This window comes from Callorhinus ursinus, unplaced genomic scaffold, assembly GCF_003265705.2.
Source record: "Callorhinus ursinus isolate GAN/ISIS: 27379988/994484 unplaced genomic scaffold, GSC_fseal_2.0 scaffold81, whole genome shotgun sequence".
NCBI classification, from domain to species: domain Eukaryota; kingdom Metazoa; phylum Chordata; class Mammalia; order Carnivora; family Otariidae; genus Callorhinus; species Callorhinus ursinus.
The window spans coordinates 1651170-1665909 of NW_027397143.1; the positions used below are offsets into that span (position 1 = coordinate 1651170).

At 46.1% G+C, this 14740-nt stretch overlaps 1 protein-coding gene across 1 annotated transcript; it reads left to right on the top strand.

Moving 5' to 3' along the window:
- The first annotated feature begins 7572 nt into the window (after positions 1–7572).
- Positions 7573–8891, top strand: LOC112816235 (large ribosomal subunit protein mL45). The gene has a single exon (XM_025862657.2). The coding sequence runs from the start codon at positions 7578–7580 to the stop codon at positions 8496–8498; it is 921 nt and encodes a 306-aa protein (XP_025718442.1). The 5' UTR covers positions 7573–7577; the 3' UTR covers positions 8499–8891.
- The last annotated feature ends 5849 nt before the right edge of the window (positions 8892–14740 follow it).

Genomic DNA, 14740 nt, shown 5'->3' on the forward strand with positions numbered 1-14740 from the left:
ATCATCAGTATGTGGGAAATTGTTTCTATACTTCAGGGTAAAACAACGTTGTCAGTGAAATATAATGCAATTAAAAATACTTTCTGGGTAAATCGGAGCTTTTCAGCTGAACATTAGAAAGCGGAACTCTGTGTTAGTATCTCATAGACAGAAGTCCTTGAAATGAATGAACATACTAGGTTTTCCTGGAGGAAGGTCTTCATGCATCAGAACTGTGAGTGCCTGGGTGAGCCCAGGACAGTTGCTGAGTTGCCATGGAAGTGACTGGAAGGGTTTCCAGAGGTAGAGCATCACCTCAGATTCCTCGATGACCTAAAGAAAATTTTAGGAGAGACCTGTCAGGGGGAAAGAGATCGGAGCAGAGAGAGAACACAATGATCGCTGGAATGTTTGAGGCCATTTTAACCCAAATGTGTGTTGAGAGGCTGCGTGTAGGTGAGATGGGGGCTGGGGACAGGGGCTCTGACACACAGTGACCACCTGTGTGCTAACAGGGAGCCCCGCCCTGCTCCCCCATTATAGACCCTCCAAGCCCTGTGGTATCTATGCTGTCCCCTGGTGGCAGACGGCTCCTCCTGCAGCTCTCGGGGGAAAGGGGGACAAGGTGGCCCTGACGTCTAGGTCTTCCAGGTCAGAACCTGGGTCAGAGCAGCATCCTGTTCAGTCCTGTCTTCTCGGATGCTTCCTGAAATCTGAGGGCAGCAAGCTGTCTCTGGAGGCCTCTGGGTGGCTGGGTTGGGGTGTGTCCAGCCTACAGCCACATTACACGACACCCTTTGTCAGACAAAAGAGGGATATATGGGCCATAGGGGGTCTGGGCTACTGCTGTTTTTCTGTGCCCAGAAGGTGAGAACCTAGAGCTTCGTCGGGTTCAGGCAGCAAGGCCTCCAATTGCATAAGATGGTGGAGGGTGGAGGAGGGAGGAGGGGTGGTTGGGCCTGCGCCTGTCTCTGACTAATCTGGGGGGTGGATTCCCCCCCCCCCCCCCCGGGTCCCGGCAGAGTCCTTCTGCCAGGGCTTTGACCCACAAGTCCACCCCCTGCCAATGTTTATTTTTGGAAATGTGACCTTTCAAGGGCGCCCTCTAGCGACCAGTAAGCCACCTCGGTTCTAAAAAGCTTCCATTCTCCACGAAAGGCAGTATTCATCAAAGGACAGCAATCCTCATTATTTTGACGAATCTTATTAGTAAAAGGAGCGTGAATTGTGTGTAATAAGTTTTTCAAGAGAAAGACTAGACTAAGTTGGGATCTACACTGGAAGAAAAAAAATTCATAAACTTCTAAGAAAGAGGAGAAAGATATGACAGAGTGACCCCGTATACACATATACTACACAGATATTAAGAAACTTCAGTTCTGGGGCACCTGGGTGGCTCAGATGGCTAAGCGTCTGGCTTTGGCTCAGGTCATGATCCCAGGGTCCTGGGATCGAGCCTGATGTCTGGCTCCTGTCTCAGCTGGGAGCCTGCTTCTCCCTCTCCTTCCACCTCCCCCCTGCTCATGCTCTCTTTCTCTCTGTATCTCTCTGTCTCAAATGAATAATAATAATAAAAAAATCTAAAAAAGAAACTTCAGCTCAATTTTAATAGGACGGTGAGGTCCAGTACTGGTCATTAATAGTGCTGAGGCAGGGTGGTGGGGATTTGCCTTCAGAAGGGGACTTGTTCACCTTCCTGTCACTGGGACCCTGGGCAAAGATAGAGCCCCAGGTCCATGGGGCCATCGGCCTCTCCTCCCCGGAGCTGCCCTGTGGGCTGGGAGGGAACTTAAAAAGCTGGATAACCCCCTTGCTAGCTTTCCAAAGATCAAGAATGATTTCTCGAGCACCGGAGAGCCATCTCTGTGAAATGCAATCATGGAGGACGGTGGAGCCCCTTACTCCAGTCTCCCAGGAGGGTAGGAATGAAATTGGGCAGGTGCAAGGCTCTGAATAACAAACCTACCTCTCGTAATAAAATATTAGAAATGTTTCCTTTGGGTAAAGGCAACGAGGAAGCCAGTAGCAATCCCACTTGCCAGGTGAATTTAGGGTGAGCTCGGTGTAATGAACGGCGTGGTCAAGTCTTCTCCAGGGCTGGTTGTGGTTTATCTTGCGTATGTGATGCCCTGGGTTATGAGTTTCTGTCTGTCTCTGTAATCTTGCTAGTGGATTGTCTTGTGGCTACCACAATCTTGTTTAAAGCTTAATCAATTTTTTAAAAACCTGTTTTCTTTCTACGTTTGTGGAGGGATTGTTCGGGGGTGGCAGGAGATTTTGTTTTTAACTACTTCCTCCCACAGGAAGTGGGTATCCCTGTGCTAGAGGGAACCCAAGACCTTTTGCGGGAGAAACCTTCCCCTCCTAGTGCAGCGGTCAACCAGTGCCCAGGATGGGAGGCCACCCCCTGCAGTGGAGCCTGCTAGATCAGGGACCTCTGGAATGCAGCCTGGCGTGGCCCTGTCCCCTTCTTCTTTCCTGGTCGTTCACCTCTTCCTGCTGCTTCATGGCAGGCCTCTGGGACCGTCAGTGTGGTCCTCTCGATTCTTGTGATAACGAGATGCCCCTGCTTCTATTGCTTGTAACTAAACCAGAAATAAATGAATACTACTGGAGAGTGTAAGGGACATCTACCTGGTTTTGATATTTTTTTTTTATGATTATGTATTTACTGGATTTGTGGAAGGGAGAGCAAGTCATTGGGATGGAGAAGCATGACCCTCATTTTCTTTCAGGTGGACTTGGGACCAAGGTCAAAACAGTGTGATGGTTCTGTGACTGGTTCACGGTCCTGGGGTTCAGCCACTGCTACTGGGAAGAGAGGCCTGACTGTGGACATGCAGGAAACGAGTTTGGAGGCGACCGCAGAGGACTCACAGTCCAGAGCACCCATCCTGGGGCCTGCGTGCCCCCATGTAGCTCTGCAGTGGGAGTGCCCACTGCAGCCTCTGGGGGGAGCATGGATGGGCCGGGTTTGGAGCCGGCACTTAGGAAAAGGGAGGTCCAGTGAAAGGGCTGGGGTTGGGGGCAGGGGGACAGGGTTGACACATGGAGATGACTTAGGTTATCACAGACCCTCTGTCCAATCACTGCCCTGGTCTTGTCTTAGCCAGGGGGTCAGGTCACACTCTGGATGAGACCAGGAGCAAAGACCCTTAGAGCCGCTGTCCTGGGCACATCCTGTGGGGAGCAAGTAGCAAACAGTAGGTAGGAAAGAAGATGTGTTTCTCTCAGAAGGGGGCAGCCCGGATGGGCAGCTGTCTGCTCTTCTGCACGGGGCACAGATGGGTGGGGCCTGCTCCCAGATTCCTGGCTCAGGGTCCGGCTTTCTAAAGCTCCTTCCTTTAGGGCAGTTTTCTGTCTCGGCACTACTGATATTTGGGCCAGATACTTCTTTGCTGTGGAGGGCTGTCTCGTCAGTGTTAGAATGCTTACCAGCACCCCACATCTCTCCAGTAGCTCCCCCTCAGTTGTGACAACCAGATACACCTCTGGACATTGCTAAGTGTTTCCTGGGGTGCAAAATTCCCCAGTTGAGAACCGTTGCTTTAGGGCTACCTAGAGGAATGCTTTCTAGAACATGTCTGAGGAGCGGTGGTTGGGCCCTGTTGCCTCTGGCTCCTTCTTACCTACTGGCTCCAGGAGGAATCCCCTCGATTCCCCAGATGTTGGGAGTCCTAGACACATCAGCTGGAACAGAACCCCATTAGAGCCTTCTTGGGGGTATTTGTGGGGATCTCCAGGTTTCCTCCTGGGGGCTTGGGGACAAGCCGCCTAGGAATCCTCTGCTCAGTCATCAAGGAGGCTGCCCCCACCCCTAGGCCCTTTGAGGGCATCTCTTCCAGCAGGGAGCCGAGGCAGCTGGAATTTTCGGGAATAGTAAGCCATCCCTGGCCTCTCTCTCTCCTCACCTTGCAGAGGCCACAGTCTCAGGAAAGCCTGGCCCCAAGGCTCCACACTCCTGCAGCCCCACCCTCACGCCTCAAAGCCAAATCCCGGGCACCATTCTGTTCTGTCCTTTGTCAGGTTCCAGCGAGCCAGGCAGGGACCTTGGGAACAAGCCCCTATGCACCTGGGACACTCCCTGCTGGCTGGGATCACTTTTCTTGCAGAGCAAAGCCGCTAGCCAAGAAGCAATCCTAGACCGGTTCAAACGAGTCCCAGACACCACTGGCCGCCAAATCGGACCTTTCACCAACTTTCTCCCTCATTTTAAGGCTAAAAAACCCGCCCAGCCGTGGAGATTTAACATGCACCTGAAATCTACCATGTAGGAAGCCGCAAGTTCAGTCAACTGCGCCTGCGCGCCCCTCCCCCGCATGCTTGGCCGTCACCCCGTTCCCGCCTCAGCCCCTGTAAAATGTTCCCTGACCACTGTTGGGGAGCCGGTCTGACACCTTTGTCGGGACTGTGTCTCCCTTCAGCTGCACCCGTTGGCTCAATTATGTCTTGCCTGTGCCTTTAAATTTTGGGTACAGTCCCGTTTCTAGTCATTGGGTCCGAGGACCCCAGTCTGGTGACCCCAGCGGGTGCCATACTGACATCCCCGTGCCCTGGCCAGGCCCGCCCCCCCAAGGGCTGAGAAGCTTTCAGCAGTTCACATGGGAGTAACACCTGCTGTCGCCTTTGTGTAGATGAGTCTAAGATTGTTTTCTTGCAGTCATAGTTATCTGAGAGGTATTTGAAAATTAATCATGGGGGCGCCTGGGTGGCTCAGTGGGTTAAGCGCCTGCCTTCAGCTCAGGTCATGATCTCAGGGTCCTGGGATGGAGCCCCACGTGGGGTTCCTGCTCAGGAGGCTCAAGGGGGTCTGCTTCTCCCTCTCCCTCTGCCCCCCGACCCTCGCTTGTGTGGACCACTCTGTCTCTCTCTCTCAAATACATAAAATATTTTAAAAATAGAAAATTAATCATGAATGGGTGTTGAATATTAGTAAATTATTTTATCAAGATTTTCTTTTTTTTTTTTAAGATTTATTTATTTGATAGAGAGCACAAGCAGGGGGAGTAGCAGAGGGAGAAGCAGACCTGCCTCCGGCGGAGGAGCTGGGAGCTCCGGCCCAGGACCCTGGGATCATGACCTGAGTTGAAGGCAGACACTTAACCCACTGAACCACCCAGGTGGCCCAAGATTTCCTATTTCTGTTATAAACTACCATCCCCCCCCCACCTGATAAACTACCTTTGTATTTCTGGAATTCCTTGCTTGTGGTTATGCTATGTTATCCTTTGATAGAGTGGTGGATTTGAATGCTAGTATTTTGGGGAGGCTGTTTACATGTCCGTGAGAAGTATTGATCTATCGTTTTCCTTTCTTTAATCATTTACATTCGCAGAGCAAGCCGTGACCCACACGTTTGACCATGCACTTGGCAGGGCAGCTGGAACCACGGGATTGAATTGGCTCAGAGTTTACTTTAACCACCCCCCCCCCTCCGCAAACTACAAATAGTGCTCAAACTCTCCCAGTTGAATTTCTTTATGGGAACAGAGACCAGGGGGTTTAACACATGCTGGTCAGGAGTTCAAGAGAGTTCAGGTAAACCAGGAAGTACAGGGGGTAAGGGAGGTGGCCCTGGGGGGGGGACAGCATGAATCGGGGGTGGCTTCTCCCCCGCTTTGGTTGTTCAATCAGGCTCAGAGCTACCTCCTCTTCTGTGGGCCTGTGGCCCCTCCCCATTTTTCCCTGTGCTATCCCATTCCACCCTGATGCTACCTCTGCTTCCGGGAGCCTTGGCCAGCCCCGCACTTGGCATCCCTCCCACTCGGGACCAGGGAGGATGCTGACTCGGGCATCTGTGTGCAGCAGAGCTAGGGAGACAGGGAAACTGAAGGGACCCCATGAGGAAAAACGCTGGGGTGTTTCTTCCTTTTCCTGCTTCTCTTCTTGCCAGGACCTGTACCCTCACCTTACACGTGCCTTAATGTATGTGCCCCTTGTAAGAGACAGGGAGTTAATGATGTCTTTGGAGCCTGCCAGCACAATAGATAACATTTAAGGAGTGCGGGGGCAAGAACGACTGGGTGAGGCCATCATGTGCGCATTTCAGAGCACTGGCGCTGGACATTTTGATGCCAGACCCCCTTGGCTTCAGGGAAGAAGTGACTTTGTGATGGACACCCGGACCCTGTCCTTGTTCTCACTGGTTCCTGGATGACGGAGAGACCACCATCCTCAGTAGAGAGCCCAGACCCCAGGCAGAGAGGAGACACTCTGTCCTTGCCTTTCTGAGTCTCCTGGACCCTTCTGTCCGTCCCTGCACCCTCTCTATACCTCCCATAAACAGTGCTCTCGCTTCCTCTGGGCTGGAGTTTGATTTCTGTCCTGCAAGAAGCCAAAGGGCCCTGTGGGCTGGTGCTGCAGGACCACGTCTGGGTCCTCAGATGCAGCCTGCCTGGATCACTAGACATGTGAGTCATGCCTTTCCCTCCCCAGTAGAGTATTTGGCTCAGTCCTTAAAGCAGCTGAGGTCAGACACAGAGGAGGGAGCCTCCAGGGAGGGACAAGAGCAGCTCCCTCCCTACCTGCAGGCAAGCCTTTTGGGTCCCTTTTGGTGGCATTTGCTTGGGCCCCACATATCCCTGCCATATTCAGTCTACACAGTGTGGGGAAATCCATCCTGCTGAGACTTTTTTCAACTTTGATTGCCGCCTTTTGGCTGAGCCCACAGACTCGCTGCCCTCCATCAGCAGGGTAACATGTACCTTCCTCCTCCTGTTACCGAACCCAAGTTCCAAGTTGGGCTCCCTGTCAAAAGATCGATCGTTACTCAAGAGATGAGTTTTGACCGGAAAGGAACCTGAGCTTCATCCAGGAGGCCAACAGACGGGGGAGAAGGCAGACTCTTGTCCAAAAGCCAACTCCGAGGTTTCTGCCTGGTGCAGGGGTTTTTAAAGTGGTTTAGGGTAACGAGTAAAGGGAGTGCAGTGGTCTGCAACATTTCTTGATTATGTGCAGACACGATGGTGCTAACTACAAATGTTATCCCAGTGCTGGTGTTGGGGGGGTGGGGTGGGGGGGGTTGTGCTCTGGGTTCTGGTTCTTGTTTCCTGGTATGTAAGAGTACCCTGTTCCTTCTGCACAGGAGGAGGAGGCCTACTAATGAACAAACGGAGGTTAGTAAAATCATCTGTGTGACCTCAAAAAAGAAAAACATTTTGCTAAAAAAATTGCGAGGCTAATCAAAGAGCCGAGGGGACTTCAAACAGACTTGCCAGCCTCTGTGGCCTGGGAAAGTTCTGGTCCTTTACTCCTCAAGGCCAGTGGTCTCTCTGCTAGGGATCAAGGGACTTAGGTCAACAAGTAGGGAGTGTGCTAACTTGAAGCAAGTTGACCCTTAGGACCAGTTGAAGTGCTGTTACACTCCCCACTAGAGAAGCATAACTAAAGCACTATTTGGGTGGTTTGTGGGGTTTATATCTGGCTTCATACTAATCCCTTTTTTTCCCCCACTCCTCCCTTATGTTACTTTTGTTTTTAAGTGTTTTCTTTTGGATTAACCAAATAGGTCTTCTCATTCTATTTTCTTTGTACTCACCTGTCATAGATACGTTCTTTACTATTTTAATTTAAAATATATTACTCCAGGCGGGACCAAAATGGCAGCCCCCGTGCCGCGGGGTTTGTTTTGTTTATCCAAAGCTCTAGGATGGTGGTCTCGTCAGCCAGTCCTGGTGACTCAGTCCACAGTTGTAGTTCCAGTGAGAACTAAGAAACGTTTCACACCTCCTACTTACAAACCCAAATACAAATCAGAAAAAGAGTTTATAGAATTTGCCCGGAAAGCAGGTCTGGTCATTCCTCCAGAACGTTTGGAGCGTCCCCTACACCTGGCCTGTACAGCTGGTATCTTTGACACCTACGTTCCTCCAGAAGGTGATGCTCGCTTGTCATCTCTTGCAAAGGAAGGATTGGCACAGAGAAGTGAGCGATTGAAGAAGAAGGTGGCATCACAGTTGTCAATCCGGAAGATAAGAGAACATGATCCGAATTTTAAAATAAAGGACTTCCCTGAAAAAGCTAAGGATATTTTTATTGAAGCTCATCTTTGTCTGAACAACTCAGACCATGACCGGCTTCATACCTTGGTAACTGAAAACTGTTTTCCGGACATGGTCTGGGACATCACCTATAAGACCGTCCGCTGGAGCTTCATAGAATCTTTAGAGCCACCACAGGTGGTTCAGGTTCGCTGTTCGAGTCTCCTGAACCAGGGCAACATATACGGCCAGGTCACTGTCCGCATGCACACCCGGCAGACTCTGGCCATCTATGACCGGTTTGGCCGGCTGATGTACGGACAGGAAGATGTGCCCAGGGATGTCCTGGAGTATGTTGTGTTTGAAAAGCACCTGGTAAATCCCTACGGGAGCTGGAGAATGCATGGCAAGATCATTCCCCCATGGGCACCCCCTAAGCAGACCATCCTTAAGACGGTGATGATCCCTGGGCCCCAGCTGAAACCCTGGGAAGACTATGAAGAGCCACAGGGAGAGGCCTATAAGCCTCAGCTATCCTGATGGCAAAAATGACTCCTGGGTTGAAACATGTGATGAGGTGGCTGGACTCTGTGGAGTCTGGGAGCTGTGAAGTCCATCATCTCTCCATCATGCTGTAGAAAGATCTACCTTTGTCCTTTCCTCTCCTGCTCAGGTGTTTCCAGCCATCTCCTCGGCAACCATGGCTGGTGGCTGGTCCCAGGTGGGTGGGTAGCTGATATGCACATACATGAACCCACTTCTTTCTTTTTAAATTGTATGTCTAGGTTCTGAGTCTCAATGGAAAGTATGTTTTGGATACCTGTTTTTTCTGCGGCAGAGACCATCAGGAGCAAACTGGCAGAATTTTCTTTTTAATTACAATGCAGGGATTAGAGTTTGAAATAAAACACTGCCAGGGTGTTGGACAAACAAAAAAAAAATATATATATTACTCCAAAGAGTATAGGATCCTAGGACAATTATTCACTTTTAGTACTTTAGCGATGTCTTTTCAATTTTTTTTTTTTTGCCTCCTTTTTCCTTTCAGAAGTTCCCTTCTTCAAAATTTGACCCCTCTTGGTCGAGTCAATGGATTCAACTTGGCTCTTGTAGTCAATGGATTCAACTTGGCTTGAGTCAATGGATTCTTGAGTCAATGGATTCAACTTGGCTCTTGTAAATAATCCTGCAGCAAACACAAGGGTGCACGTATCTTTTCGAATTAGTATTTTCATTTTCTTTGGGTAAATACTCAGTAGTAGAATTACTAGATTAGGGGCGCCTGGGTGGCTCAGTTGGTTAAGTGTCTGCCTTCAGCTCAGGTCGTGATCTGAGGGTCCTGGGATCGAGCCCCGCATCCGGCTCCCTGCTCAGTGGGGAGCCTGCTTCTCCCTCTGCCTCTGCCCCACACTCGTGCTCTTCGCTCTCTCCCTCTAATAAATAAAATCTTTTAAAAAAAGAATTACTGGATTGTATGGTATTTCTATTAATTTTTTGAGGAAACTCTGTACTGTTTTCCACAATGTTTGCAACAATTTGCATTCCCATCAACTCTGCATAAGGGTTCCTTTTTCTCCACATCTCTGCCAACATGTGTTATTTCTTGCCTTTTGGATGCGAGTCATTCTGACTGGTGTGAAGCAATACCGCATCGTAGTTTTGATTTGTATTTCCCTGATGATGAGTGATGTTGAGCATCTTTCCACGTGTCAGATGGCCATCTGGGTGTCTCCCGTGGAAAAAGTCTATTCGGTTCCTCTGCTCATTTAAAAATCAGATTTTGTTGTTGTTTTTTGGTGTTGAGTTGTGGAAGTTCTTTATATATTTTGGATATTAACCCTATTATTGGATATATCATTGACAAATGTCTCTTCCCACTAAGAGATGGCCTTTTTGTTTTGATGATGGTTTATTTCACTATGCAAAAGGCTTTTATTTTGCTATAGTTCCAATAGCTTATTCTTTCTTTTGTTTCCCTTGCCTGAGGAGACCTATCTAGAAAAATTTGCTAAGGCCAATGTCAAAGAAATTACTGTCTATGTTCAAGGATTTCTATGGTTTCCGTTCTCATATTTAGGTCTGTAATCCATTTTGCATTTATTTTTGTGTATGGTGTTAGAAAGTGGTCCAGTCCTTCTTTTGCAAGTAACTGTCCAGTTTTCCCAGCACCATTTATTGAAGAGACTGTCTTTTTCCCCATTGTATATTCTTGTCTCCTTTGTTATAGATTAACCACATAAGCATGGGATTATTTCTGGGCTCTCTATTCTGTCAGACACTAGGCTCCTTAGAAGACACATGCTTTGCAAATATCTTGTTCTGTTCTGTGTGTTGTCTTCCCACTCTCTTGATAGTGCTTTTTTTTTTTTTTTTAAGTGATCTCTACACCCAGCGTGGGGCTTGAACTCATAACCCCCAGATCAAGTCGCGTGCTCTACCGACTGAGCCAGCCAGATGCCCTTAATAGTGTCTTTTGATACACAAGTTTTAAATTTTGGTGAAGCCCTATTTACCTATTTTTTCCTTTGTTGTATTTTGTGTCCTACCTAGCAAACTGTTATCTAATTCAAGGTCAAGCAGATTTTCACCTGTTTCTAAGAATTTTGTAGTTTTAGCATTTACATTTACGTTTTGATTCACTTGAAGTTAATTTTTGTGTGTGGTGTAAGGTAGGGATCTAGAGTCATCCTTTTGCATGTGGACATCCTGTTGTCTCAGCACCATTCACTGGAGAGCCTATACTTTCCCACTGGATGGTCTTTTTACCCTTGTCAGAAAATCAATTGTCATAGTTAATTTCTGGGCTCTCAATTTGATTCCATTAATCTATTTGTTATTATGCCAATACCATACTGTTTTGATTAATGTAGCTTTGCAGTAAGTTTTAAAGTTGGGAAGTGTGAGTCCTCCAAATTTTTCTTCAAATTTGTTTCCACTATGTAGGATCTCTCATAATTGCATATGAATTTTAGACTCTGTTTTTCCATACCCGCAAGAAAGCCATTGGAAATTTGACAGTGATTGCATTAGATTTCTAGATCGTTTTTGGGAGTATTGCCATTTTAACCACACTATGTCTTCCAATCTATGAGTATCAGATGTCTTTCCATTTATTTAGGTCTTATGTCTTCTTCAATTTCTTTCAGCAATATTTTGTAGTTCAGCAATATTGTCTAAGTATGTACAATTCATTGTACAAGTCTTAGACTTCCTTGGTTAAACTTATTCCTAAGTATTTTATTCTTTTTGATGCTATTATACATGAAATTGCTTTAATTTACTTTTCAGATTTTTCATTAGGAGCCTCTGGAAATAAAACTGCTCTTTGCATGTTGATCTTGCATCCTGAAATATTGCTGAACTCATTTATCAGTTCTAATATATTCTTTTTGTGTGGATTACTTAGGATTTTCTACATATAAAGTCATGTCATCTGCAAATAGAGATTTTTAGTTCTTCCTAATTTGGATGCCTTTTGTTTTTCTCTTCCTAATTGTTCTTGCTGCAACTTCCAGTGCAGTGGTGAATAGAAGTGGCAAAAGCAGGCATCCTTGTCGTGTTCCTAATCTGAGGGGGAAAGCTTTCAGTCTTTTCCTGTTGACTATGATGTTAGCTACGGGCTTTTCCATAAGTGCACTTTATTATGTTAAGGATATCACCTTCTGTTCCTCATTCAGTGTATTTAATCATGAAAGGGTGTTGTGAAATGCTTCTTCTGCATCAAGATGACTTTATGTGTATATATCTGTGTGTGTTTTTTGCCTTCATTATACTAATGCAGTGTCGTCTATTTTTCGTAAGTTGTACATACTTTTGATTTCTGGGATCAATCTCACTTGGTCATGGTATATTTTCCTTTTTAATACACTGCTAGATTTATGTTAACTTGGCTAGGAGTTGGGCAACCATAGGTGCCAGAGGCTTCAAATTCTGCTAGTATCCTTGTTTTTGTCTCTACTCTTGACTTTGGCCTCCCCAAATACTCCACCTCAAGGAGAGTCTCTCTTGTAGCTCTCTCTACTGCAATACACTGTTATTATACCAAAACCCTGTTGATGTGGTGGCAAGCCATGGGTGGGTGGGTAAGGGACTCTATAATCTTCCATTTAAATCTCAGTTTTAAGTCTCAGTTTTAGTAGGTCGGCCTCTAGAGCCGGGAGTGACCCAAGTGTTTCTCCAGTGGTATGATTTTTTGCCTCCATGCCCTGTTCTCCCTCCCCTGGTTGCAGCGTTTCCAATCTATTTCCTTGAAGCCCTGACCCCTGTTGACTGTTTTCTCCTCCTTTGTGAGACAGAAAGGTTAGAGGGAGGAATGTTCTTACCCCAGCCAGCATAAGACTCTGGTAAACTCTTTTCCCCAGGAGAGTAGGTTTTTTTCTAGGTATATTTCACAATGGTGACCCTTCCCCTGCCAGAGCCTTAAAGGGATATTTCTTGGGTCACCACCATGTAAATCCAAATGGGTTTCTGGAGCTAATGGCATTGGAGATGTGGGGGACCTCTCACTCAGGCTAGCCCACACTCAACTTCCAACAATTCACCAAAACTATCATTTAAATGTTCATATATGTTTATGGCTCCAGCAGCTTCTGCTCCAGGTAAGCAGAACTGGGCTGTCTTTCTGGGTATGTTTGTCTCTCGAGATCAGTTTTGCAATTTGCCCAATAACCTCAGTTCTCAGGAAGATAAGTCATTGATTTTCAGCTTGTGATTTTCAGCTTTTTCTTGTTAGAAGTGATGATTTTAAGCTGTTTACATGTCATAGCTGAAACCAGAAGTCCAAACAAGTTTCTGAATGCTAAGTAACTGAAGATTATTGAATGCAAACAAAATCACAAAAATCCTGTAACTGCTCAAACGTTGCAACATTTTCGTGATAATTATTTCAGTGTCAGTAGCAAGGATATCAAATGTTGTCTGCAGCACTATGCAGAAATGCAGAGTATGGGCAGAACCACCAATGTCTTCCATAGAATCCACTATACTTTGTTGTAACTTTGAATAAATTGCACTTTTGCACATCCACCAAAATTTGCATTTGTATTATCACTACCAAAACCAGTACACTTTTCCTCATAACTTACTGAGTTTCTGCAAAAATTTTATATTTCTGGGGTGCCTGGGTGGCTCAGTTGGTTAAGCGTCTGCCTTCCACTCAGGTCATGATCTCAGGGTCCTGGGATAGAGCCCTGCATCGGGCTCCCTGCTCGGCGGGGAGCCTGCTTCTCCCTCTCCCACTCCCCCTGCTTGTGTTCCCTCTCGCTGTCTGTCAACTAAATAAATAAAATCTTTAAAAAAAAATTTGTATTTCTGAAGTCTCACCTGGAAGGGATTTTACTTGCAATACCTTCTAAGCAAGCCTTTTTCACAAAACATTGCACAAGCAAAGGAACTTTTTTCCTGCATTGTGATTACTTGCATCTTGGGCTATGTTGTAACAAGATGAAGCATCTTTAGATCTTTAATAATCTCTGAAATAGTAAATAGAGCAATTACATTTTCATTATTGCAGTATTTTATGCTGACACTTGAAAATTCATTTGCAATTTTAGAATCAGAAAAAACTCCTGGTATATGTAATCAGTCATTTGTGCTAAAAAGATTAATGATACACAGTGTTGATAATTATTACAACCTCTATGATTATTTTTATCTGAATTTCATCAGAATATTTGTTACTTTATCCCTTTATAGTTGAGGTAATCATACATCTCTTATGTTTAGCTTTTAGTATATGCTGGTTTATGACTTCCCACTAATTTTGATACTGAATGAACAGTTTCATACTATGAAAGTTTCATTTTTTAAAATTATTTTGTTTAGAGAGTGAGAAACAGCATGAGCAGTAGTGTGTGTGGAGGGGAAGGGCAGAGGGAGAGAGAGGATCTTAAGCAGCCTTAGCGTGGAGCCTGATGTGGGGCTCCATCTCACGACCCTGAAATCATGACCTGAGCTGAAATCAAGAGTCAGACCCTTAAACCTGTAAGTTTCAAAAGGACATTTCCTGATTTAATAGATACCCAATGTTCTGAGGGTTAATGAAATTTACACTTGCATTTAGGATTCAAAAACACAAAACACAGATAGTAGCAATCATCACAAAAATTGGAAAATATTGAATAGGATAATCTCATGGCCTCATCAGCACATTTGTCACTCATGTGGCTGACGTGGTAACAGTAAATAGGGGTTGAGCTGTTGAAATGGTTGCAAACTAGCAACAAATTGAATTTGATATGTAATGCAGAAAAGGAAAACTTCTTGCATGCCTGCAAGAGAAAGCTGTATTTGCAAGGAACATCCTCCCTGAAGAAAGCCAGAGTTGATCTCCTACAAGGTTTTGGAAAGCTTGGTCTAGGGATTGGTGGATTTTCAAAAGTAGGTGTTTATAGATCGACAAGACTTGCAAATGAGTTCGTGTGATCACTGGAAGAGGCTGTTCTTGACAGGCATACTTTCTGTGGTCACTGGAGTGAGACATTTGCCAATCGACTGTCTAGAGGCATGAGATGGTCTACTAGTTGGTTGACTTTCAGAGACTGGGGTCTATCATTAACTTGCGCACTTTCAGAAGCATGGCTGCTGGTGCTGATTTTCAGAGCACACGTACTCACCCGAAGTTATCTCTAATTAACAGTGATTATTTGTTTACAACTTGAGACTTTGTCCAAAAGAAGTCTTAGCCTTCTTTTAAGATGGAAAACAAGACTTGCCATTCACAGTCCCCCCGTGTGGTCTTCCCCCAGCCAAAAACACAGGAGACTTAAAGTATTGTTCAGATC

Coding starts and splice junctions, on each gene's coding strand:
- LOC112816235 (XM_025862657.2), top strand. CDS start 7,578: ATGGCAGCCCCCGTGCCGCGGGGTTTGTTTTGTTTATCCAAAGCTCTA.